General features: G+C 62.0%; 1 protein-coding gene across 6 annotated transcripts in view; it reads left to right on the forward strand.

Moving 5' to 3' along the window:
• Positions 1-21,191, forward strand: part of Hdlbp (high density lipoprotein binding protein) — a 63,928-nt gene extending 42,737 nt beyond the window's left edge. For all 6 annotated transcript variants that reach the window (XM_047544020.1, XM_047544018.1, XM_047544015.1 and 3 more), the window contains exons 6-28: positions 1,006-1,212; positions 1,322-1,537; positions 2,071-2,277; positions 2,481-2,588; positions 3,450-3,554; positions 3,755-3,833; positions 5,230-5,369; positions 6,533-6,637; positions 6,824-6,937; positions 7,614-7,700; positions 7,858-7,989; positions 11,878-12,096; positions 14,205-14,426; positions 14,500-14,718; positions 15,072-15,210; positions 16,248-16,393; positions 16,887-16,991; positions 17,168-17,302; positions 17,758-17,901; positions 18,854-19,039; positions 19,254-19,370; positions 19,477-19,608; positions 19,734-21,191. In XM_047544020.1, coding sequence (XP_047399976.1) covers positions 1,006-1,212; positions 1,322-1,537; positions 2,071-2,277; positions 2,481-2,588; positions 3,450-3,554; positions 3,755-3,833; positions 5,230-5,369; positions 6,533-6,637; positions 6,824-6,937; positions 7,614-7,700; positions 7,858-7,989; positions 11,878-12,096; positions 14,205-14,426; positions 14,500-14,718; positions 15,072-15,210; positions 16,248-16,393; positions 16,887-16,991; positions 17,168-17,302; positions 17,758-17,901; positions 18,854-19,039; positions 19,254-19,370; positions 19,477-19,608; positions 19,734-19,820 — 3,351 coding nt within the window. In that variant the 3' untranslated portion in view covers positions 19,821-21,191. The remainder of the gene's footprint in view (positions 1-1,005; positions 1,213-1,321; positions 1,538-2,070; positions 2,278-2,480; positions 2,589-3,449; positions 3,555-3,754; positions 3,834-5,229; positions 5,370-6,532; positions 6,638-6,823; positions 6,938-7,613; positions 7,701-7,857; positions 7,990-11,877; positions 12,097-14,204; positions 14,427-14,499; positions 14,719-15,071; positions 15,211-16,247; positions 16,394-16,886; positions 16,992-17,167; positions 17,303-17,757; positions 17,902-18,853; positions 19,040-19,253; positions 19,371-19,476; positions 19,609-19,733) is intronic.
• The last annotated feature ends 4,432 nt before the right edge of the window (positions 21,192-25,623 follow it).

The following is a 25,623-nucleotide window of genomic DNA, read 5'->3' on the forward strand; positions in this document are numbered from 1 at the left end:
AAGTTTTGCTTAGTGAATGTTTTACTATGTGATCACATCTATTATTTGTGTTACTTTGAGTCATTGTTAGGAAAGATCATCTCGTTCACAAGTCACAGAGTTCTCCCTACCTTCTTCAGGCCTGCGTCAGGACACTCTTGGTTTCAGTCTGGGTCTCTGGGGTGCATCTCAGACGGGGGGAGGGATTGGTTCAGTCGCCTCTTCCCACGAGCAGTCACACTGAGTGGTCACTGCATCAGCCCAAACTCGGAGGACCGTCCTCCCCAGCAGCTGGACAACTGCTCCTGTCATGTCCTCAGTGCACAGCATCCTGCCCTGGTCTGCATCTGTGCCGAGGTTCCCAGCCATGGCGTGTCTGGCACTGCCGTCCCACCTTGCCCTGAGCGGTTCCAAGGGCTCTCTGCTCTGTCCCGTCTGGCTTGGTCTTACCAGGCAAGCCTTCCTGTCGACTCTACTCTCAACTGCGGTGATTCTTAGAAATCAGCCTTTCAGGAATTGACACCTATATGGTGTAAGCATTCTTTTAGATCTCTTTCCTGTTATGTATTTATTTTTAAATCAGTGCCCACCTTCTTCATTTCACTTGTGGTGCCAGGGATCAAACCCAGGACCCTGGACATGCTGGGCAAGCACCCCACCGCTGAGCCAGCCCCGGTGCCCAATTCCTGCCTTTTGTTGTGCTTACATCTGGCTTTTCTTTTTCTCTCGGTTGTGCGGGGTGTGGAGCCCCAGGCCTCATGCACACCAGACAGCTCCCTGCCGCTTGTTGGTCTAAGTTAGCCTGCTGACTTGGAGTCTAGGAGTAGATACGGCATTTGCACCAGCTTCCAGGAGTGCGGTCACATGCCTGTTCCTGCCCAGCCTCTGTGCCCGCTCTCTCTGTGGCAGGCTCACCTCGTGCCGTTCTGCCACCTGGGGAGCGTTTGGTGGGCATTCCAAGCAGAGAGTGCCTTGTTCAAAGAACTGCAAGTATTCTTGTTTTCTTGGGTTTGCTATCTGCCACAGGCCTCAGCAACTGTTGCCATTCCTAAAGAGCACCATCGCTTTGTGATCGGCAAAAATGGAGAGAAATTGCAAGACTTGGAGCTAAAAACCGCAACCAAAATCCAGATCCCACGCCCAGATGACCCCAGCAATCAGATCAAGATCACTGGCACCAAAGAGGGCATTGAGAAAGCTCGCCATGAGGTCCTGCTCATCTCTGCTGAGCAGGTGAGGCCTCTGCGCGCCCCGCCACGGCCGGCCTGGCTGCTTGCGGGCGGTCGCTGCTGTGTGGACCAGGTCTTCACAGGTGTTCTCACAGTGCACCTGTGCTTCCCAGGACAAGCGTGCTGTGGAGAGGCTGGAGGTGGAGAAGGCCTTCCACCCCTTCATTGCTGGGCCATACAACAGACTGGTGGGCGAGATCATGCAGGAGACAGGGACGCGCATCAACATCCCCCCACCCAGTGTCAACCGGACAGAGATTGTCTTCACAGGAGAGAAGGAGCAGCTGGCTCAGGCCGTGGCCCGCATCAAGAAGATTTACGAGGAGAAGGTGGGCTGCGGGCAGGACCAAGGGTGGGAGCTGAGTCCGGAGGTTTGGTCAGGGCTTCACTCAGCCCCGTGTTCTCTCCTCTTTGGACAAGCGCTCAGTCTCTCTGTATGGCAGTGACCTGGTTGGGGCTTGGTGCCCCCACACTGCTGGCCCCTAGGATGGTTGCCCTGTCCATGCTGGTAGGTCACCTCGGGACGTGGCACCTGAGGCTCAGATCTGTTCATGTCTTTGGTGAAACTAACTCAGGTTGACCAACTTTGAGGGCTGAGACTTGTTCCCTGATTTGGGGAAAGGACTTGGTGTTCTTATATCTTTCAGGTCCCTGTTACCATCTGGGGCGACCTAGCTCAGGGGAAGTCCAGTCCTTGAGAAGTAGAGTTTCTGGGGTGGGTTGGTCGTGGTCTCCACTTTGTGGGAATTGGCATTGGTAGTTGGGGTCCTTTGGCACGTTGCTTCCTCTGCTGGCAGTGAAGCCTGTGCCTGCTGCCTGCCTCTGCCCCTTTCCCTCTGACCCATCCTGACCTCCCATGTAGAAAAAGAAGACCACGACCATTGCAGTGGAGGTGAAGAAGTCTCAGCACAAGTATGTCATCGGGCCAAAAGGCAACTCGCTGCAGGAGATCCTGGAGAGAACTGGGGTTTCTGTTGAGATCCCACCCTCGGACAGCGCCTCTGAGACCGTGATCCTGCGCGGGGAGCCTGAGAAGCTGGGGCAGGCGCTGACGGAAGTCTACGCCAAGGTAGCTGCCTGAGGGAGGCGTGCTCTGCTCTGTGGTCCTGGGGGCCCATGCCCAGCTGGGGGAGCACCCGCCCCTGAGCCCGAGCGCACAGTCTGGTTCTGTTTTACACCCTCGGGCTCCACAAACCCCCAAGTCTGTTCTCCTGTCTCCCCAGGCCAGCAGCTTCACAGTCTCTTCAGTGTCTGCCCCTCCTGTCTCCCCAGGCCAACAGCTTCACAGTCTCCTCGGTGTCTGCCCCTTCCTGGCTTCACCGCTTCATCATTGGCAAGAAAGGGCAGAACCTGGCCAAGATAACACAGCAGATGCCAAAGGTAAGGAAGCCTTCTCCGACAGGTGTGCGACCGTCTTGCTGCTATTTGTCCTGTGGTGCCTTCGAGGCTGGCACACTCTCCAGCTCATACACCCTGCTGGGCACAGCCAGCTTCTGAGGCTAGTTATGGGGTCTAGACTAGATCTGATCTTTGTGACCAGAGGGGATATTGATAGGCCTGACAGATGTCTTCAGAGCATGCCGTCTAGCCGTCGTGCTTGCCGACTTCCTGCGACTTGCATGCCTCTTCACCCTCTGCATTGCCATCCTTACCAAAGGGGACGGGCTGGGGTGCTTCTCAGAACGCAAGGCCCCAGGTTTGGTCCCCAGCACCACAAGAATGAACAACTTTAAACCACCACCAGAGGGCACGGAGGCACCCAGGCGACTGGGGGAAGCCGCGCACGGCTGCCGTCGCCCTCAGGCCTGCTCTGCTGAGCTGGGGTCATGCTGTGCACTCCGGGTTCACCCAGGTGCTGGCAGGAGGGGGCGAGCGCCCCGCCCAGGCAGCTGCTCCGGCTTCAAAGCTCCGCCCTATCCAACCAAGGCGGAGCCAGCCCTCCAGGAGTGACCACACAGGGGGAGTAGCAGTGGTGCTCTTGTGCTTAAGTCAGTGGCGCTGGGCCAACAGCACGTGCAGGACAGGACCTGCTTCAGCTGACCAGACCATAGCCTTTGTGCCCAGGTAGCCCCACCCACCTCCCTTCTGTACTCGGTAGTGGTGGTGGACATGACTGTCCTTCACCTGTATTTTTGTGAAGCAGCTTGGGGTCAGCTGCTGCCCTCACGAGAGTGCCCTCCAGGGACCACAGTGGCGTGGGGCTGCAGCTGCACTGTCCTTCTCCTTGCTTGGGTCTGGTAGGTCCACATTGAGTTCACTGAAGGTGAGGACAAGATCACCTTGGAAGGCCCTACGGAGGACGTGGGTGTGGCCCAGGAGCAGATCGAAAGCATGGTCAAGGACCTGGTGAGCTACCCGGGCAGCCCGTGCGGGGCAGGACCCTCGGGGTCGCCTCACCTGAGGCACGGGTTTGGAACAGTCAGGAGCTAGCTGGAGTCCCCGAGGAGGGGCCTTTCATTTTAAAGAGGGGCCTTTCAAATAACCAGGCAGATCCCAGGGACCAAAAGGGACCCTCTCCACTGACGTGGCCTGTGCTCCTCCCACAGGTCCACCGGATGGACTACGTGGAGATCAGCATTGACCACAGGTTCCACAGGCACCTCATCGGGAAGAGCGGGGCCAACAGTGAGTGTGCTGGGGCAGGCGTGTGGCAGCAGCCTGGCCAGGCCTGCTGGCCCTTCTGGTGGCCTTGGGAGCCCCGGGGAAGGCCTGGCCAGGGCCCCACACCCCTCTCACAGCTGGCCTGCTGGGTGTGGCCTTTGTACTGGGAGGCCTGGCAGACTGGTGCCCAGCTGCCTGCCCGGAGCCACCACCCCAGGGAAGGTGCAGGTGAGCCCGCAGCCACTGCCACCGTCCTCAGCACTGGGTGTGTCTGGGTCACACGTAGGGACAGCACGAGGGTGAGTGGCTGGGCTCGTGTGGCGGAAGCACTTGGCTGCGACCTGAGTGGCCTCCGTGAGCCTGGTGCTGTGCTCGGGTCACGGCCCCCACCTGCACGTGTCCTCAGAGCAGCTCCAGCGTCACCCTGCGGTGTGGGATTAAAAGTGCACACACAGGCCCCCTGGCTGGAGGGTCCCTCCTGGGCCTGCTTGCGGCTGGCCCCAGGCACCCCCGTCCATGGCAGGAACGCGGCATCCTGCCTGACGCCGGGGTGAGGGCCTCGGCCGGTGCACCACCACCCGCTGCCTCTGCACCCACCTGACCTCGGCTCTGAGGTTTGCTCTTTGTTCTGGTTTGAAACTGCCAGGACGCGCAGCAGCACGGCTCTGCCCACCTCAGGACCGTCTTGTTCTGACCAGTTCCAGACCCTCGTGTTTTTTTTTTTTTTTTATGATCTTAAGTCTGCTGCCCACTTCTGTTCTGCTGCTCTTGAAACCTGCGTCGTTCCCTCTCCCCAGAATAGCTGGTTCTTCACCTCTGTCTCCGTCACAGACAGCATGGCTGAGAAGGTCTGTCTGGAGCCCTCTGTGGCCACTCGGGAGCTGCTGCTCCTTGCCACGCAGTGGGCGGCAACTGCCCTGTTGCCTGGTGCGGCTCCACAGGTCGGGGGCCTTTCTCTGTCCAGAGCAGGTGGCAGCGGGATCATTGGCCTCCTCACTTGTTTTGTGAAGACAGTGACCCACTTGGTGCGGGTCCGAGTGGGGGGAGTCTCTGAGTGTCCGAGCTGATGCGCGTGATCTTTTTCTTACACTAATTGCAAACTCCGCACTTCATGCCTCCTGGGATCTTCCAACATTCAAAAAGCCCAACCCCACCCCAGAGTAGCTACCCTCTGACTCCATGGCCGCACAGTCTGGAAACTCAGGGCAGTGCCAACCGTGGTTGATGCTGAGAGCTGCCTGCTCCAGAAACCATGCAGTCCGGCAAAGGCCGTCACCAGCTCCCAGTGCAGATAGTGGACGCTCCCATGTCGGAGGCTAGTGGTCGTTCTGGGTCAGTGGGGCTTGGCCCTCCTCATCGTCAGGCATTTGTGGAGCTGGCAGCTTCTGCACCTGAACGGTGTCTTCTTTCGTATCCCAAGTCAACAGAATCAAAGACCAGTACAAGGTGTCCGTGCGCATCCCTCCTGACAGCGAGAAGAGCAGCCTGATCCGCATCGAGGGGGACCCTCAGGGTGTGCAGCAGGCCAAGCGGGAGCTGCTGGAGCTAGCCTCTCGCATGGTGAGTCCTGCTGGGGAGGCACAGGCTTGCGCCTGCACCTCTGGGGAGTGACGTCGCTGGGACACGTGGTCCTAGGTAGGAGTCACCACATCCTGTGCTGGTGCCTCACTGGATCTCAGGTGTTTCATGCCACCCCGATGACCAGCACATCTCCCTCAGCCCGGAGCTGTGCTGGAGAAGCACAGGAGAGCCCCAGGCACCTGGTGGCCACCTCAGAGTGCAGCAGCGTCCCTGGACTTTCAGCCCCAGGTGGCTCTGACGGTGTCTGCCCAGAAGCAGAAGCACTGAGCTTTCCAGCAGGTGGTTTCTGCTCACCCCAACCTGTGAGCACTCTTGCTTCCAGGAGTCCGGTGCACACTGCAGGTTGAACAGGAAAGTCCTGGGGCCTCCAAGAGGCCTGAAGGTCAGATCTGGAGGCCTTTTTTTGTAACACTGCAGCATTTACCCCAGGCTGTCCCTCTTGGTCTTCTGCTCGAGGACCCATGTGTAGAACCTCACTTTGGAAGGCTTCTGTCCTCCGCAGTCACCCAGGCCTGGCTCGCCCCCTGCCACCCTCAGGGAGTCCTGAGCTCTGTCTCCAGCCCAGTGTCCCTGCCTCTCCTCACCCTGGCCGTCTCCCAGGGCAGCTTGCCCCAGTATCTCCTTCCTCCTCTGAAGCACTAAGTTCTGTCATCGGATGCCAGTCCCATCCTGCTGCTGCCTGGACTCCAGCACTGGGATGCCCTCTGTACTCCCTCCGGTGTTGCCAAGCACTCCCTCCGGTGTTGCCAAGCCCGCAGAGGAGGCTGGAGCCCGGGGGTCCTGTGCCCTAGGTGGGTGCGTTGGCCATTCCTTCTCCATGTCCCACGCAGGGACAGTGGTCTAAGCCACCCTGGCTGGGGAGGACCGCCCCTGGCAGGCAGTGCCGGTTCCCTCTGCCTTACAGAAGCAAATGCTGCCCGTTCTGTGACTGTGCCATTCAGGAAAGTGGCACTACCAGGTGACTCGAGCGTGACAGTGTCTAGAGAGAGAGAGGTATCCTGTGCGGGCACCTCTCGGCACCCCTCACCCGCCGCTGGGCCACAGCTGGGCCGTGCAGCAGAGTCCAGGGTCCTGGGGCCTCTGTGGAGGCACTCGCGGGAACTCCCTTGTCCTCAGGCACCACCCATGCTCACTGTTTTCAGGAAAACGAGCGTACCAAGGATCTAATCATCGAGCAGAGATTTCATCGCACGATCATTGGGCAGAAAGGTGAACGGATCCGTGAAATTCGCGACAAATTCCCAGAGGTAAAGGTCCCCCAGAGGCCTTCCTGCTCGCCCCCGTTGATGCTGGGGATCGCCAGGGGCCCCCCAGGTGTGGGCAGGCGCCGTGCCACGGACCTGTACCTCCAGCCCTGCAGGTGTGCTCTTGTGCACGTCAGGAATGCTCAGGGCTCTAAGACCCAGACTGAGTCTCCTGGTTGGTTGTTGCAGGTTATCATCAACTTTCCAGACCCAGCACAGAAAAGCGACATTGTCCAGCTCAGAGGGCCCAAGAATGAGGTGGAAAAATGCACCAAGTACATGCAGAAGATGGTGGCAGACCTGGTAGGCCTTCTGCAGGCCTCCCTGAGGGGCAGGGCTGGGCTCCCGACTGCTCCTAAGTGCTCTGCACAGGAAGGGGTCTGCTGTCCAGGGACCTGGACAGTGAAACGGCACCTGCTCAGTGCTTGGGTGTTCAGACCATCGGTAACTTGGAGAATGTCTCTGTGGAATTGGGGGGTGACTTGGGCGTGCAAAGGGGGACTGATAGGAAAGCCATGCCTGCCAGCGTCCAGGGCTCCAGCTCTGGTAGGTGATGGTGAGCGGTCTGAAGGGTGCCGTGCTCTGCTGCCTGGGCTGGTCCCCAGGAGCACTGGGGGCTGAGTGCTGGCCTGTCACAGGCCATGAGCCCCTTCCTCGGACAGCTCCCATCCTGGTGTGCGACAGACTCCCCCAGCCAGCGTGCTGGTTGAGGCCCCTGGACGGACTTGGTGGGTGCTGGCTGACCAGCGTGCAGACTGAAGCTGCTGTAGTCAGACAAGTTGACCAGAACGTACAGGGTGGCTAGTTGCCAGGCAGGTTGTCTCCCTCGTCCTGATGGCAGACTGGCCCGCAGTGGGCAGGGAGGAGAGCAGGCTCCCAGCCATGCCTGCTGCTGGTGACATCTGGTCACCCTGCACCACTTCAGGAATGCGGGCGCTCCGCTCTGCCTGGGTGGTCACTGCCGTCTTCTGTCGTCCAGGTGGAGAACAGCTACTCGATCTCTGTTCCGATCTTCAAGCAGTTTCATAAGAACATCATTGGGAAAGGCGGCGCAAACATCAAGAAGGTGACCATCTCGTCCCCAGGCCTGGCTCTTCTTGCTGTTCCCACAGTCTTGGCCGTCTGGTTGTGGACAGGCAGGGCAGCCTCCCTTCCTGGCCCAGGGCATGGGTGCACCTGCTTGGGAGGCCTGCCAGCTTCTCAGCTCCACCTGTCTCTCCTAGATCCGGGAAGAAAGCAACACCAAGATCGACCTTCCCGCGGAGAACAGCGATTCTGAGACCATCGTCATCACAGGCAAGCGAGCCAACTGCGAGGCTGCCCGGAGCCGGATCCTGTCCATCCAGAAAGACCTGGTAACGGGGCACTCAGGGGCTGTCCTGCAGAGCAGTCAGGCTGGCAGGCCATTGCAGCTGTGGGGCCAGGCAGTGCTGAGGCAGCAGTGACCTTGGACGCAGGTGCTGTCCTCTCAAGCTCTTGAGAAACGTCATCTGCAGGAGCATGCCACATCTTCAGTTTTCCAAAAAAAAAATCGACATATGATAACACTGAGAGTGTGCAGTTTGACGGTTTTTAGTGCTTCTTGTTGTTGTTTTTGTTTTTGTTTTTTTGTTGTTTATTCCTGCAGTCAGTGTAAGGGAGACGTTATTGAGGTCCCAAGGCCATGCATGGGCTTGGGCAGGAGGCTGCCCTTTGGGGAAAACAGCCAGCAAGGGGCTTTATTTGACCTTCCTGGGGCAGAGGTGGTTGGTGTGGCACGGGGGTGCAGGTGGGCGTGGCACTGGCAAGAGATGCTCTTGTCTCATTGGTGCTCCTGGGCAAGCTGGTGCAGGGTGACCAACAGGCACCCAGCCTGCCTTCTCAGTTTTGCAGGTCCATAGTCCAGAATCATGGCACTGTCTCTTGGTGTCTTGACAGGACCCCTTTCTGGGTCCTGGGCATGCACTCTGGCTGTGTTTCACATGGCAGTCGGTGCTCCCCAATGCCTCACAGAGGGGCTCTGTTCCCTGATATAATCCCCTTCAGAACTTCTCAGAGTTAGACATTAAATATGAAGAAGGGGTCAGCATTCATTAAGGCCATGCAGTTTCTCCCAAGTCACACATCTTTCTCCAACATGTTGAATGCTTTCATTCCCTCCCAGTAGCCCTCAAAGCGACCAGCAGCTGCAGGGTGGGCTCTTTCTGGACTCTGTAGGCTGAGAGCGTACAGCCACCCTCCAGCTGTTTGCCCACAAATACCCAATGCTGCTGGTCAGGTGGGATACCCTTCTTGTCTTGAATTTTGACTTTGACATTCTGGATGGTGTCCCTGGGCTCGACCTCGAGGGTAATGGTCTTACCTGTCTTCACAAAGATCTGCATCTCTGTGTCTGCTCAGAGCCGCATTGAAGAGAAAGATGGTTTGATAGTTTTGACATGCACACCCTTAAAATCATCCCTGCTTTAAGCCAGTGAAGGCAGCTGCCACCCAAGCCTGCCCAAGTGGGCAAGTGTGCAGGCACTGCGTCTGCAGGGTGGCTCGGGTCTCCTCGTGGTGGAGTCTCTGTGGCCTGGAGGGTGGCTCGGGTCTCCTTGTGGTGGAGTCTCTGTGGCCTGCAGGGTGGCTCGGGTCCCCTTGTGGTGGAGTCTCTGTGGTCTGCAGAGTGGCTCAGGGTGGCTCGGGTCCCCTTGTGGTGGAGTCTCTGTGGCCTGCACGGTGGCTCGGGTCCCCTTGTGGTGGAGTCTCTGTGGCCTGCAGGGTGGCTCGGGTCCCCTTGTGGTGGAGTCTCTGTGGCCTGCAGGGTGGCTCAGGGTGGCTCGGGTCCCCTTGTGGTGGAGTCTCTGTGGCCTGCAGGGTGGCTCAGGGTGGCTCGGGTCCCCTTGTGGTGGAGTCTCTGTGGCCTGCAGGGTGGCTCAGGGTGGCTCGGGTCCCCTCGTGGTGGAGTCTCTGTGGCCTGCAGGGTGGCTCAGGGTGGCTCGGGTCCCCTCGTGGTGAAGTCTCTGCTTCACTCTTACAGGTGGCGTGTCTGCTGTCTCAGCAGTTCCTTGCTCCTCATGCTGGTTGTGAGGGGTTCCTCTCGACATGCTGTTAGGGCCACTAGCACACGCTTCCTGGTCCTCTGCTGTCCCTTCCTGCCTGCAGTCTCCTCCCCATCCTTGAGAGCCGGCCTGCTCTGCTTTCCTGGCGGTGTCTGCACGTGCTCTTTCTCAGCCTGCTTCGTTAGGGGAGTCTCTGAGACGCGGTTTGCGTCTGAGCAGTGCCGTGTGGCACACATGATCCACCACACGCTTGAGGGACGTGTTAGACTGTTTCTAGATGCAGTAAGACCACATGGCGTGGGATTCATCATGCCACTGTGTTAGACTTCAGTGTTGTGTGGCCGTTGCCCTGTCCACTTCCAGAACCCTCCTCAGAAGATCGGGCCTTAGGACCCCCACCTGTTGCTACAACGTGGCCCCTCTGTGGCTGCCCGACCCTCCTCCCCGGCCTCCTCCTGTGCCGTGGCCCCTCTGTGGCTCCCCGACCCTCCTCCCCTGGCCTCCTCCTGTGCCGTGGCCTCTCTGTGGCTGCCCGACCCTCCTCCCCGGCCTCCTCCTGTGCCGTGGCCCCTCTGTGGCTCCCCGACCCTCCTCCCCTGGCCTCCTCCTGTGCCGTGGCCCCTCTGTGGCTCCCCGACCCTCCTCCCCTGGCTCCTCCTGTGCCGTGGCCCCTCTGTGGCTCCCCGACCCTCCTTCCCTGGCTCCTCCTGTGCCGTGGCCCCTCTGTGGCTGCCCGACCCTCCTCCCCTGGCCTCCTCCTGTGCTGTGGCCCCTCTGTGGCTCCCCGACCCTCCTCCCCTGGCTCCTCCTGTGCTGTGGCCCCTCTGTGGCTGCCCGACCCTCCTCCCCTGGCCTCCTCCTGTGCTGTGGCCCCTCTGTGGCTGCCCGACCCTCCTCCCCTGGCTCCTCCTGTGCCATCCCCTCTCTTCTTTCTCTTGTTCAATGTTCTGCACACTGGGGTCCAGGGCAGGAAGTGGCCACAGCCCATGTGTCAGCCCACACACTTACCTACGCATCTGGAAACAGGGTGACTTCTGCCAGGACAGGACCAAAGCAGGAGAGCTCCCCAGGAAGCACCCGCATCAGGGGGCTGTGTGCCCAGGTGGTGGCTGTTCTTCCCTTTGGGTTGGATGTGTCACAATGCTCTCTTCCCTTCTCTATTGGCACACAGTGTGGATCTGGGGACTCAACCCAGGGCCCTGCGGTCACCCTGACACATCTGGCCTTTGTGGTCAGGAGCCCCTTCTGTCTAAATCCCAGTTGTTAAGAGACTCGCATCGTCGAGGGATTGCTCGGGCCTGGGTCTGCCTCCTCTGCGCACGCTGTCCGTCCGTGTCCCAGGGTGTGTCCAGTGCTTCGTCTTCCCTGCGTTTTGAACGGCACCGTGCTGGGTCGGGCTTTGGTCCCTCTTCGGGCTGAGGCTGGCTCTGTCCGCTCCTCAGCCTCATTTCCACAAGGACTGTGCACGGTCGTCTGCCCCAGGGGCCGGCCTGTCCCCTCTTCCTGGGCCCTGGCGGCTGCCACCCACTCTGCTTTCCTCGCCCCAGCGTCCCTTGCCTGGCCGAGGGTGCTCTCAGGGAGCACTGGTCTCCCCCCGGGGAGCCGGCAGCCTGGAGGCCAGCTGTCCTGCCTGCAGACTCGTGCCTCCAGGCCGTGCCCAGTCCTCCTGAGACCCAGCTGCCCTGTGTTCCTTCTGGACACGGTGGGCTGGCACCCCAGTGGCCTGTGAGTCTGCCCTTCTTGGGCTTCAGACCAGACAGTGCGGATGCTGGTCCTGGCACGCGTCTGGGTGGTTTTCTGTCTTCTGTGACGGGCTGTCCTGCGTTTTCCTTCAAGGCCGGTATGTTGTTGGCACTTTGAGCTGTGAGTCGCTCTGACTGCTCCTGGGGACTCTCTCTAGTTTTGCTGGGCAGTTCAGAGCCGCTTTCCCCTCCTGGGCTGTGTGGTGGCCCAGGAGGTGGGAGCAGGTGCAGCTCGGCCCCGAGTTCTGGGCCCTGGCCTGTCTCTTCCGGGCCTTTGCCGGCTCCTGTGTTGTCCTCAGGGTCAGCGTGTGGGTGGGTGGCTGCCAGATTTGGGGTTCTGTCTGCTGCTCTCACTGGGCCAAGCAGGTTGGGATGGCCCCTCGGGGCTCCCTCGTCTGCCTCTGGCGTGGATGGGTGGGCAGCCAGGTGCCCCGCCTGGCCGCTGGGCCCGCCTCCACCCCGACCCCGCCGTCTGTTGCAGGCCAACCTCGCTGAGGTGGAGGTCTGCATCCCGGCCAGGCTGCACACCTCGCTCATCGGCACCAAGGGCCGGCTGATCCGCGCCATCATGGAGGAGTGTGGGGGCGTGCACATCCACTTCCCTGTGGAGGGCTCCGGGAGCGACACCGTGGTCATCAGGGGCCCGTCCTCGGACGTGGAGAAGGCCAGGAAGCAGCTCCTGCACCTGGCAGAGGAGAAGGTGAGCCCGCACGCAGCTCACGCGTCCTGCGCCTGTGCCGAGGCTGCGCCCAGCCACCTGGCAGGAAGGCCAGTTCCAGGCCAGCCCGGGCGGCACCTCGGTGAGACCCTCCCTCAAAACAAAGGATGGAAAGTGCCAGAATGTGACTCAGTGAGTGCGTGCTCTGGGTTCAGGTCCCAGCAGTGCAAAACAAAGTGAAAGTAAAAATGAGTGTGTGTAGTGGAGTCCTGAGGCACAGGGCTGTGTGAGTGTGAGTGTGAGTGTGGTGGAGTCCTGAGGCACAGGGCTGTGTGTGTGTGAGTGTGAGTGTGAGTGTGGTGGAGTCCTGAGGCACAGGGCTGTGTGAGTGTGAGTGTGAGTGTGGTGGAGTCCTGAGGCACAGGGCTGTGTGTGTGTGAGTGTGAGTGTGAGTGTGGTGGAGTCCTGAGGCACAGGGCTGTGTGAGTGTGAGTGTGAGTGTGGTGGAGTCCTGAGGCACAGGGCTGTGTGAGTGTGAGTGTGAGTGTGGTGGAGTCCTGAGGCACAGGGCTGTGTGAGTGTGAGTGTGAGTGTGAGTGTGGTGGAGTCCTGAGGCACAGGGCTGTGTGAGTGTGAGTGTGAGTGTGAGTGTGGTGGAGTCCTCTAAGTGGGACACACAGTGACGCGCAGTCCTGAGTCCTGACAGGCATGGTCGTGTGCCGCCCCTGCCTCTGACCCACCTGTGCCACCCCATGGGCGCTGCCCTGGTCAGAGCCACCGTGGGCAGGGCTGGGCAGGCTGGGGCCCTCTGGCTGCTCCTGCTGCCCATCTGTGCGTTTTTGGAATCTGGGGTCAGCTTGTGGGCGGCCTCCTTGCCTGGATTTGGGTGGAGACTGCCCAGCCTCAAGCCTCAAGCCTCCCTCCGTGTCCTTGGAGCACGTGGCCTAGCACACGCCTTACGCGTCCTCCCTCCGTGTCCTTGGAGCACGTGGCCCTAGCACACGCCTTACGCGTCCAGTCTCTCATGTTCAGAGACGGTCAGCGGTGCTCTTCCCAGTCTCTGTTTGTGGCACGTGGACGTCGTCTGGTCTCCATCCAGCACCCTGTGCCTGGTCTCGGCTTCCCAGAGACAGTGCTGGGCACAGGCCTCGGGCTTCTGCGTGCTGCTGGGCTCTGAGTGCTGGTGGTGGTCGGGTCCAGGAGGAGCCTGCTCTGGGCTTGTGGGAGTGACTTGAGTTGGGGCTGCTTTTTTTTTTCTTTCTTGTGGTGCCGGGGATCAAACCCAGGGCCTCGTGCTGGCGAGGCAAGCGCTCTACCCACTGAGCTATCCCCAGCCCTTGGGGCTGCTTTTGAAGTCACGCTTTGCTGGCCGGTGGTGGTGGGGAGTTCACTCGTGCCGGCTGGGTCTGCCCCTTGGTGGCCTGGCTCTCAGCGTGGCCTTCGTCCTGGGTGTGGAGGGGACGCTCATGGCACGGTGTTTGGCTGCTGCTGACCTTTTCTTCCTCCGTGTTCTTCCTGCTGTGGGCCAGACCTCAGGTCCAGGGACCCGTCACCAGGCAGTGGTCCCACTGTCCCCTCACGAGTCTGCTGACCACGCTGCTGTCTGATTTGCTGGATGCTGGTTTTTCTGTCTAATCCTTTACCAGAATTTCAGAATGAGAAATTCTTCCAACAGTATTTCTCGTGTTCTGTTTGTATTGGTGCATCACGGTCGCACGTGTTGATGGGTTGTCTCGTGTTTGTGCGTGCACACAGTGCCCAGTGTGACGATGACCTGGCCAGGACCACTCCCCAGCACCTCCCCCCCCCCCCCCACCTCCTGCCCCTTGACTGGGTGCTGGTTTCTTGGTGTCTGCTGTGGAACCTCTCTGGTCTTCTCCCAACTGTGCCCTGGGTGTTGAGGAGCTGGTGCTGCTGTTGTGCACAGGAAGGCAGCCCTGCACCTGGGGAGGTGTGGAGGCGGGCGTGCTGTGCTGGGGCCAAGCTGTGCCCAGGCACCCAGATCAGTCAAGACCAGGGGCCCGCGTGTGCACTGGCCGTGGAGAAGGCCAGGTGCAGTCTGGGTGTGTGCACGCCTGCCCAGTGGACGCTCCTGCTCGCAGGTGCTTGGCCCAGGGGCACGGGGCTCACGCACAGGCTTGTTTCTGCAGCAAACCAAGAGCTTCACCGTGGACATCCGGGCCAAGCCCGAGTACCACAAGTTCCTCATCGGCAAGGGCGGCGGCAAGATCCGCAAGGTGCGCGACAGCACGGGCGCCCGCATCATCTTCCCCGCCGCCGAGGACAAGGACCAGGACCTGATCACCATCATCGGCAAGGAGGACGCTGTCCGGGAGGCGCAGCGGGAGCTGGAGGCGCTGATCCAGAACCTGGTAGGGAGCGGGCCTGGGTGTGGGCGCCGCGCCCCGGCAGGCGCCTCACCCGCCGCTCCCCTCTCCGCCCCAGGACAACGTGGTCGAGGACTCGATGCTGGTGGACCCCAAGCATCACCGCCATTTTGTCATCCGAAGAGGCCAGGTCCTGCGGGAGATCGCGGAGGAGTACGGGGGGGTGATGGTCAGCTTCCCGCGCTCCGGCACACAGAGCGACAAGGTCACCCTGAAGGGTGCCAAGGACTGTGTGGAGGCGGCCAAGAAGCGCATTCAGGAGATCATCGAGGACCTGGTGAGCGCCCGGGAGGCTGCGGGCGGCACCCCGTCCCCTGCCTTCAGGATGCCAGGGAGTCCTGACCTAGGGAGAGCGTGAGGGTGAGGCCCTGGAGCAGCCACCCAAAAGCACGACTTTCCCAAAGCCCCTCCTGGGAGCCGCCTCCACACCCGGAGGTGGTGCCCAGGGACCACACCTTGGGGCATCGGGTGTGGTGTGCTCAAGCTGCACACTGCTCAAGGGAGGCCCTGTCCGCCCTGCGTCACGTCACCTCAGAAGAACAGGCGTGGGTGGCAGACAGGTGGCAGGACTGGCTGAACGCTGCCCTAAGCACAGCAACCTGCTCGCCTCCGCTTCTTTGTGCCCTCCAGGAAGCGCAGGTGACCGTGGAGTGCGCCATTCCCCAGAAGTTCCACCGCTCCGTCATGGGCCCCAAGGGCTCCAGGATCCAGCAGATCACTCGGGATCACAACGTTCAGATTAAGTTCCCAGACAGAGAGGAGAACCCAGGTGGGTCCTTCAGCACAGCTGCCGCTGCCCACAGGGTGGCCTCCAGGTGGCCGTGCTCCTCCCTGGACCTCCTCCCTGCCCCGTGCTCGGCCCCCAGCTGTGGAGCCCTGGTCTGGCTTCGTGGGTGACTCGGCTTGTGGGGACTCGGGTTTGCAGGGTCAGCCCTGGGAGGCCGTTTGCATTTGAATGTGCTGGGCAGCTCTGCTAAGTCCGGCAGCCTCCACCCCTGCTGCCCCGACAGCGGTGTGTCCCTTGTCACCGGGTTCTGCATGTGCAAGGGTGTGCACTCCCTGGGCTGTGTGACCTCGGGGACTCTGCAGCCAGCTGCGTTCCCTCGGAGCCTCTGGCCCGACACCCACAGAGTGTGTCACCTGCAGCCTTGCTGTCCTTCCTCCTCGGGCTGCCGGGTGGAGGACCCAGCCGAGCCCTCCTGTGGGCACACAGTCTTGTCACACTGGACGGCCACCTGTGCCCTTGCCCACCCTGCATCCACAGTGGCTTCTCCGCAGAGGTGTCCCCTGGGCAGCCCTGGCACTCGCTGGTGCGAGGGACACCCTTCTGCTTGTGGGCACAGGCAGTCCTGCCGTCCGGACTGCTCATGGGCTGTTCCAGGGGCACCTGGGCATTGGTCTGCACACCTGGTCTCCACCTGGAACATTCCTGCTGACGTGCCCCATGCTCTTGGGCTTCCTGCTGCCTGTCCAGAGCCAACCGCCTGCCCCACTGTGCGGTCTGCCTGCGCAGCTGCTCACTCGGCAGCTCTGCGCTCTCGCACACACTGAGCCTCCGCACACCTGGTGGTCAGGTCAGCCCTGCCGTAGGTGAGCAGGGAAGTGCAGAGCCGGTGTCCTGTGCTGCCCACCTCAGCCCCTGCGAGGCTCGCTGTCCGCTCTCCATGCCCAGACCGTGCCCTGTTGGGTGGCGGACCTCCCTCCCGCTCCCACACCACACGTGGCCGGTGCTGACCCAGTGTGATTCTGAGTGCAGAGCCAGGCTCCCTGAGGCAGTGGTCAGCGGCCCTTCTCCTTTCTCCCCAGTCCACAGCGCAGAGCCAGCCATCCAGGAGAACGGCGATGAGGCTGGGGAGGGCAGAGAGGCCGAGCCCGGCTCTCCACGGAGGTGTGACATCATCACCATCTCTGGACGGAAGGAGAAGTGCGAGGCTGCCAGGGAAGCCCTGGAGGTGCGTGGCCTCCCTGCAGGCTGGAGGTGGAGCGTGGGGCCAGCTCGGGTCCCGGCCACCACGAGGTGGGCGCTGAGTGTCGGTTGAGCGCCGCCCCTCGCTGGGCCGTGGACCCGCGACGCCGGGGCATCCCGCGTCTGCCTGACGGTGTGCGGAGGCGCTGGCTGCAGCACTTGCCGCAGAGGCAGAGGGCAAGGGGCAGTAGGTGTCGGGCCTGAGTGGGGGTGGGCAGGGCCAGCCTCCAGGAGGGTCCTGCTGTGGCCTTGGGGGTGGGTGCAGAGTTGGGCTTCAGTGCCGTCCTGCCCGTTCCCTGGGGCCTCACTTGCTCTTGGGAGGGCACTGCCAGGACTGGGCCCCGCCCTCTACCTTTGCTCCATGGACCAAGGGCTAGGTGGCTTTGCGGGGCACAGGGACACAGTTGCTCCCGGGACTATGGCCCTTGAGCTTAAGGGTCCCTCTGCTCTCAAACCCCCCATCCCTGCCGTCTCCGCAGGCACTGGTTCCAGTCACCATTGAAGTGGAGGTGCCCTTTGACCTTCACCGTTACATCATCGGTCAGAAAGGGAGCGGGATCCGCAAGATGATGGACGAGTTTGAGGTACACCTCCTTCCCCGGGTCCTGGAGGAGGTGGACTCCACACCCCGGCTGGGGAGGAACCCTTAGCATAGCCACCTGCTGCCCTTCTCTGGACCCCTGGCCAGGGCTTGTGTCCTGGGGCCAGGTGGACGTCCACTGCCTGGCCCCAGGCATCACGTCTGCTCCCAACGACACAGGTGAACATTCACGTCCCAGCTCCTGAGCTGCAGTCCGACGTCATCGCCATCACTGGTCTCACTGCGAACCTGGACCGAGCCAAGGCGGGGCTGCTGGAGCGCGTGAGGGAGCTGCAGGCCGAGCAGGAGGACCGGGTGAGTGCGGCAGGGGCAGGACACTCCTCGAGGGGTCAGGACGGGGTCTTCTGTGGGAGCAGCTGAGGACAAGGCACTCTTCTCTTTCACTGTGACAACAGAGTCGGGCGGTTGTATGGATTCGCGGTTTCAGGGAAAGTGTTCTGGGGCCTCAGACCCTGTGGGAAAGGTGACAGTTCCGAGCCCAGGGCCAACTCAGGCCAGCAAGCCACAGGGGCAGGGTTGGGACAGGCCCACCTCCGGGAGGGGGCCTCTCCTGCACGCCCGCGTGTGCGCGGTCAGAACGTGTTCTTCAGGTCCCCAGTTCACAGCAGGCAGGGGGGGCCTCCCAGACCACGGCTGGTCTCAGCGGCCAGCGTCAGGCAGACCTGGTGCTGCTGCACGTGGGTCAGAGCTGCGTTAGCCAGGCCGCGGGGCTGACTGGACAGGCCCGCCTCACTCTCTCTGTGCCCTAGGCTCTGAGGAGCTTCAGGCTGAGCGTCACTGTAGACCCCAAATACCATCCCAAAATCATCGGAAGAAAGGGCGCAGTGATCACCCAGATCCGGCTGGAGCATGACGTGAACATCCAGTTTCCAGACAAGGACGAGGGGAGCCAGGTAAGAGTGGCCTGCCCGCTGCCTGGGGCTCGGTCATGTGCAGCCCCCTTGACCTTTGCTTCAACCTGGGAGCAGTAAGCAGGCCAGCCCCGGCCAGGCGCCCAGCTGGGGCTGCAGAGCAGGTCCTCCAGGGCCGGGGCCCTTCCCATGCCCACTTCTCAGTCCTGCCAGGTCCTCGCAGCCAAGGCTCCTGGGGCAGGCGGACGTGAGGCCCCCAGGGTCCAGGTCTCCTGCCCTGAGGCTGGGTGGAGGCTCCAGCTTCCTGCTGAGGCCTCTGCTTGCTGGGCATGGGCCGGTGCTCCCAAGCACACCACAGGAGCCCAGCAGGACCTGGTGACACCCACCACAGTGTGTCCAGCACTGCCCGCCTCTCCCTCCGCTGAAGCTGCATCAGGTCCTGGTCCCGTGTGGGGGGCATGCACTCTTGTGCCCGGTAGTCCAGGGCACATTTCACCCCAAAATCATCTCTTTGGGTCTCCACTTGAAGTGGGTAGCTTTGCCCAGCACTCCCCACGCTGGGCTGGGCCCTCCCTCGCCTCCCTCGCCTCCCTCGCCTCCCTCGCCTCCCTCGCTGGGTCTTTCTGCTCTCGGGTGTCACCTTGGAATCTGTTGTCCTCTGCTGTTCTGTCCTCTCACTGTGACCTGCAGCTTCCCTGTCCTGAGGGTCAGAACTGCATGCATCCTCAGCTTCCACCGTCTGCCCGTCTGGTTGGGCCACTGGGCAGTGGAGCAGGACGTCACTACTGCAGAGCCCCCCCCCCACTGTCCTGGAGTCCACACTCCTGGCACCCGTCTTCAGGGGCAGCGTGCCCTCTAGGATTAGCCCCGGGTGAACCTGCCGTTCCTGCTCCTTGGACCTGAGCTGAGGCTTGTTTCCTGCGGGCACAGCAGAGGTCTGGTCCAGCCGCTGCCCCCGGGCAGCCCGGCCTCTCCTGACTGCTTTCTCTCTCAGCCCCAGGACCAAATCACCATCACAGGGTACGAGAAGAACACAGAGGCCGCCCGGGACGCCATCCTGAAGATTGTGGGCGAGCTGGAGCAGATGGTCTCGGAAGATGTGCCGCTCGACCACCGCGTTCACGCACGCATCATCGGCGCCCGCGGCAAAGCCATCCGAAAAGTCATGGACGAATTCAAGGTGGGTCCACGGGGACGCCTGTGCCCTACCAGGCCTGGCACCCACAGGCTGGCAGGCACGGGGTGCGTTCCTCCAGCACGTGGTGTCTTGGGGACCAGGTGCCCGAGCCAGGTGGCCTTCTGGTGAAAGGGAGGGAAGAACTGAGAGCAGATTGCCACACTCCTCAGCTCAGAGGAGCACTGCGCGGCCCCGCGCTGACGTGTGCTCCTTCCAGGTGGACATCCGCTTCCCACAGACGGGAGCCCCAGACCCCAACTGTGTGACTGTGACAGGACTCCCGGAGAACGTGGAGGAGGCCATCGACCACATCCTCAACCTGGAGGAGGAATACGTGAGTCGGGGCCCAGGGACGCAGCCAGGCCAGCTCCAGGGCACCTGTCCCGAGTGCCACTGGCCTGGGCTGCCGCCTGACAAGACGCCCCTCCCTGTGCATACAGCTGGCCGACGTGGTGGACAGTGAGGCTCTGCAGGGCTACCTGAGGCCCCCCGTGCACGAGGAGGCCAAGGGCCCCTCCAAAGGCTTCGTGGTGCGGGATGCTCCCTGGACCGCCAGCAGCAGCAGCGAGAAGGTCAGGGGCCGTCCTCCTCCTGCTCCTGGGCCTGGACCGGGCTGGGGCGCTGGCAGCCCCCGTGGCCCGTGGGTGTGGCTACTCTGGAAGCTGTGTGGGTGCTGACTCTCTGTCCCTCTCCACAGGCTCCTGATATGAGCAGCTCTGAGGAGTTTCCCAGCTTTGGGGCTCAGGTGGCCCCCAAGACCCTCCCTTGGGGCCCTAAACGATAATGACCCCAAAGCAAAAAGCTTTCCAGCCTGCTGACCAGCCACCACAGGTGTGTCCGGGTCTGACCCAGCGCTGGGCCCTCTTACTCGCTGACGCCCTCCCCTCCCGAGGTCTCGCAGTGAAGCCTGGCAGCGGTCCTGCCGCTCTTCCCCAGGCCTGGCCGTCACCCGCGGGCCAGGGGCTGCCCCTGGAGTGGTGCCGGGACGGGCACCACTGTGCTGAACACTAAGCAAGGTCGCTGAGCGCTTCGTGGTAAGACTCCAGCTTCCTGGTCCACCCAGCATGTAGCCAGCACTCTGACCCTCACGGAGCTCACAGCAGCGGCCCGGAGTCGGCTTCCTGTGTCATGACCTCAGGAAATAAATTTCCTTGACTTTATAAAAGCCAAACGTTTGCCCTCTTCCTTTCCCAACTCCCGGACCCCCCTCCTGGTGGACTGCAGCTGGCCTCCGGCTGCATGGCCTGCCCAGCCCAGGGAACAGGTGGGAGGAGCAGAGGCTGAGGGCTGCCTGCTTCAGGGGTGGGAGCACCGGGGGTCCTGGCAGCCTCGGCCCCAGGTGTGTGTGTGAAGCCCAGAGGTGAGGCCGTGGGAGTGTGGTCGCCCAGTCCCCTCTGGCCGTCACGGTGGCCTCGTGTGCCGCAGCTCACCAGTGGGGATGGGAGCGGGAGACTCCCCACGCGGGGCCGGCCGGCCTTCAGGGAGCGCTGGACTTGGCTCCCATGCCCGCCAAGCCACCCTCCCGGGGCCGGCCTCCTGCCTTCTTTCTACCTCAGCTGGTGTGTGGTGGTCCTGTGCAGGTCGGAGCCTGGCTGCAGAGCTGGGGTGCCCAGGTGGCCAACCCTCTGGGGACACTGCTCCTGCTAAGTGGAAGTCACCCAGGGCCCAGGCCTGTAGTCCTGTGGCAGCTGAGCTGCCACTGGGCCCGGGAGTAAAGCAGAGCCAGGACAGAGGACAGGGCGCCGAGAGCCCGCGGGCTGAGGGCCTGGGCGCCAGAAGTGCCCCAGCTGGCAGGCTGGAGGCCCTCGGGGGGAAGCTGGCCCCCAGCAGAAGGGTCTAGCCTGGCCACCCCGCCCCCTCCAGGCCCTCACTGGATCCCCCTGTGCCCACGTAGAGGAGGGATAAGCAGAGACAGGAGAACAGCTCTGCTTCCCCCTCAGGCCAGTGGCCCTGGGGACGGTGAGGTCAGGGAAGAGGCTGACTGGTCCCCAGGCCCCGCCCTCTAAGTGACAGCCCACGCCGGGAGCACCGTCCTCCTGCTGGATGTCCTCCCATCCTGTGGCCACCGCTGCCTCTCACCCACCCCGACTTGTGCCATGTGGAAATCATATGCAAATGCGTGTAAAGACTCAGGAATGTGGATGACGCTGGAATTTTACCAACTCTGAAATAAAAGCCGGAACCGGTGCGCTGTTCCTTCTTGGTCCTGTGGCGGGTGGTGCCTTTGGCGGGCGGCCGCAGTCTTCCACGGGGCCCCTCCAGTGAATCCCAGACTGCCGGCAGCTCTCCAGAGCCGCCGTGACAGGCCGCTCCTGGCATGAGTCCTCCCTTGCCGCAGGGTTCCTGCTGCGGGTGGACAGCCGTCCTGGCCGCTTCCTCTGACTGAGGACTCTGCACTCCCAGGACTGGCTCCCAGGGGCCCAGCTCATGGGTTGCAGGGAGAAGGGGTGTTGAGCAGGGGTCCGCTGCAGCCCCCGTGTGGTGGGTAAGTCCATGAAAAGCAAGTGGAGGGAGAGATCTGGCACCTCTGCTGCCAAGAGGGACAGTCCCCACCTGACATGGACCCAGGGACCCAGCCGTCTCCTAAGCACGCACCTTGCAACCAGGCTCACCATGTGACCAGTGGGGCAACCCAGTGAATGACCACGGTGGCACCCACACCCCAGGAGTCCACATGAATGACAGGGCCACTGCCCTGGCCAGCAGCACCGACCCTGGGTGGGACACCAGGGTCCCTGGCTCGAGTAGGCTGGTGGCCACCCCATGCGGATTCAGCAGTGCATCCTCAGGAGAGCCTGTCATGAGGACCAGCATCTTCTGCATTTCTGTACGTTTGCTTTAAGATTCGAGCTTAAGGAGGCAATGACGAGGCAACCAGCTGGGCGCGATGGCCACACCTGTGGTCCTAGCAACTCGGGAGGCTAAGGCAGGAGGATGGTGAGTTAAAGGCCAGCCTTGGCAATTTAGCAAGCACAGGGCCTGGGTTCAACCCCCAGCACTGCAAAAAATAAATAAAGTGGCCCAGTGATCAAGCACCCCTGGGCTCAATCCCCAGGACTGAAACAGAAAAGCAAGCACCCAGGGAAGGATGGCTGGGTCCTCCACACCCACCTGGCACGTGCCAGTCAGGCACACCCCTGGAAGAGCCCTGCAGAGCCCAGTGGACAGCTGACAGCCCCTGCCCAGCACAGGGCCCTGGTCTGAGGCCAGGAGTTGAATGGCCTGGCGGGTGGAGAGGCATGTCCCAGGAACGGGCAGCAGCAGCCTGATGCTGCGGCCCCACTGTGGGCTCTCCCGGATTCGGCCACGCAGCACCTCTGTCACCGCAGAGGAAGAGAAGACCTGCACCCCAGCGCGGGTGGACGGGAGGGAACACTGGCCGGGCTGGCAGATGGCAGCCAGGGAGAGGTCAGACTGCCTGGCGAGAAACTGCAGGGACAGCTGCTGCGCACTCCTGGACACACCGTCCACACGTCGCGCTCCTGGACACACCGTCCACGTGTTCTGGCTCTCGAGCCTTGTGAGGGGCAGCAGAGGGCCAGCACGAAGCACCACTGCTGCTGAGGCCAGCTGGCCTCAGGAACCTTGAGGGTGTCCCGTAGGGTCCATGGCCTGGGGGACAGGGAGTGAGCCAGCCTCCCTGAGGTGGTCAGCTGGCTCCTGGAACCAGAGGGCTGTGGGTCCAGGCTGGCCTGAGCTCAGGCACTGGTCGTCCTTCACGGAGAGCCTGTCTCCAGGTGGAGAGTGTGGTTAGGTTCCAGGACCAGAGCCCACCAGGTGGAGGCCTGGTGCTCCCTGGGGGAGGGCCAGGCCTGGGATGGACAGGCTGGCTGAGTGCTGACCTCCTGCACCAGTGCCTGCTTAGCCAAGCAAGGCCCTCGTTTCTCCTTGGTCTCCGCTGCTCTGGGATGTCTGGAACCAGGTCGAGGGCGCAGCCGGTGGAGAACACCACGTGCTGGGAGTGGACGGCCCCTGACCCAGCCCTTGGTAAGCGGCTGCCCCACAGAGCAGCCTTCAGGGGCCAGGCAGGCCTGGGCTCCCGCCCTGCTCCCCAGGCATGGGCCACAACCACAGAGCCCACCCGGTGCATGGCCCTGAAGATCCCCTTGGGCTGGACATCTACCCCAAACCCAGGGACAGAGGCCAGCAGGAGGGTTGGGTGGAGGTGCAGAGAGCTCTGAAGGACCAAGAGGACGGAGGGGGTCCCCTGGCCACACCATCCACAGGCGCAAGCTAGGCAGAACGTGGCTGGGATGTGGTTGGTGAGGTGGCTCTGCTGCTGGCAGGTGCCTCGGCCACCTCAGCAGGATGGTGTAGGCCAGACCGACGGCCGGAAGGTTCCACAGTTCCGGGAATGTTGTCCATCACCGTCTCAAAGCCCATACCTGCAGGAGACACGGGCCTCTGGGCACAGGGCTGGGCAGCAGGTGCCTCTGCGGCCAGCCTCTCCAAAGGCAGAGACACGTACTGTCCTGCCCTGGACCGGGCTCAGCAGGACAGAGGGGCGCGGTCACACGTCCATCAGCCTGTGCTCCCTCCCGCCAGCACCTTCTCCCCAGGTACCTGGGTACATGGTCCACCTGCCCCACTGTGCCCAGTGCTGAGGCCAGGGGCCTGTGGACTCTCCAGGGGTCTTGCAAGGGGGTCCTGAGGTCGAGAGGCCCTTGGGCTGGGCAACTCCATGTTGGCCAGGGCTTGCCCACCACCTGACGGGGCACCCTTCTAGGGCTGGAACCCTCAGTGCTGACCAGACCTGTCAGTCCCAGGCTCCAGGGCAGGGAGAGGGACAGGCAGACCAGGAACTAAGGCCTGCTGGGTTGAAGGGGCATAGGGCACCTCTGGGCGGAGTCCCCTGGACTCTTGGGACTGCTGGGAGTCCAGGGCAGGAGCAGGTCCCAGGCCCAGCAGCGTGCTGGCCCCACCACCCACTTCTCAGCAGCTGATGCACTGGGGGCCAGGGTGTGTGCAGCCTGAACCTGCCCTCGAGCCCCAGCTGTCCCTGAGGCAGAGGGGCCCTGGTGGAGGCTGGGCACGAACAGCCCCCTGGCCAGACAGGTGGCCTCCTGTCAAGGACAGTGGTGTGGCTGTAGGGACAGGCAGGGCCACGCTGGCAGGCACGCTCCTTGCTCCTGCCCCACAGCCCCGGGGGGGCCTGCACCAGGGGGCAGCACGGAAGACCTGGTCCACCAGGAGCCGCTGGATCCCAACAAGCCTTTCTCCTCGGGGCCATGTGGGGTCTTGGCCAAGATCTTGACCGCTGCAGGGTAGGTGGGGGACGGCACTGTCATGTGACCACAGGGCAGGGCATCCTGAATGGCCCATCCCCTGGTGACACACGACGATCCCGATGGTCAGTCCCCAAAGTCCTAGCGCCTGGCTCCTGGTCACAATGCACGCTGACCACCTTGAGGCCAGCATTCTTCCACGTAGGATCACAGAGACCTCCCCCAGCCACGTTCATCCTGCACGTGAGCCAGCGCCCACCAGGCACAGCCTGCTCTGGACCTGCCCTCCAGGGACACCATTCCAGCAGGACACTGCAGGTGCCACCTGCCTGGCCGTCCCTGCAACTCTGTGCCCTTGGGTGTCAGTCGGGGCCTAGGCCTAGGCGAGGAGGGTCCAGACCTGTCCTGACCGCAGGCCACTGAAGCAGGCCTCCTGGGCTCAGCACCTTGGTGCTGCCCCAGCTCCCCAAGTGTGCTCTGGTTAGCCAGCAGGACCCCCCTGGTCCTACTGAAGCCAGAATTAAGGACAGGCAGTTAGTGTAGTAATAGGGGATCGGGTCAAATGGAGGAGACTAAGCCACAAAGCCATCAGCCTCTGGAAGCTGGAGACTGCCCCTGGGAGAATGGAATGTCAAGGATCTCCGAAGCCCATTGATGACCAAATCTACCTGCCCTTATCAAGGACTGCAGGCAAGGAGCTGCTAATTAATGCCCCCTGGGCCCTTGCCTGCCTGAATCACCTTGTCCCTCCCCCTGCCCATCTCTTCTCACTTTATGCAAAACCAGGCCTAGTCATGTAGGCAGGAAGGAGAGACAAGGGGAAAAGAACTGGAGAACAAAAGAGACCTTAACCTATAAAAGATGTAGGGTGCGCTCACTCCTTGGGACTTTAGAACATCAGCCATGGCCCTCCAGAGAGAGGGAGAAGTCTGTATTATTACCTTTAAATAAAACCTGCTTAATATGCTTGCCTTGGCTGCTTCTCTAGTGTTCAATCTTCAACATTAGAAGGAGCAGAACTCGTCACCGGTAAACGGCGGTATCAGATTTGGAGGTCCCACCGAGATTTATGCCAAGGTAAGTGAGCTTCTCTTTCCACGCACCCCACATCTGTTTGAGGTGCACTTTTCTGTCTCTTTATTTTTGGAGGGCAAAATGGGCACCCGTCGGCTACTTAAATGCAATTAGTGCAGCTGCCATTCTTCAAGACTGGGGTGAGAGGTTTCTGGCCTAGGCAAGTTCCAATCACCTGCTCTGTGCAGACCAGGCATGCTGGACTCCGCCAAAGCCGTTTCCTACTTTTCTGTCCAGGCCCGGAGCGCAATTGCCGCCAGTACAGCGTCCCTAGTCCTGATCTGCTCA

Source organism: Sciurus carolinensis, chromosome 3, assembly GCF_902686445.1.
Source record: "Sciurus carolinensis chromosome 3, mSciCar1.2, whole genome shotgun sequence".
Classification (NCBI taxonomy): domain Eukaryota; kingdom Metazoa; phylum Chordata; class Mammalia; order Rodentia; family Sciuridae; genus Sciurus; species Sciurus carolinensis.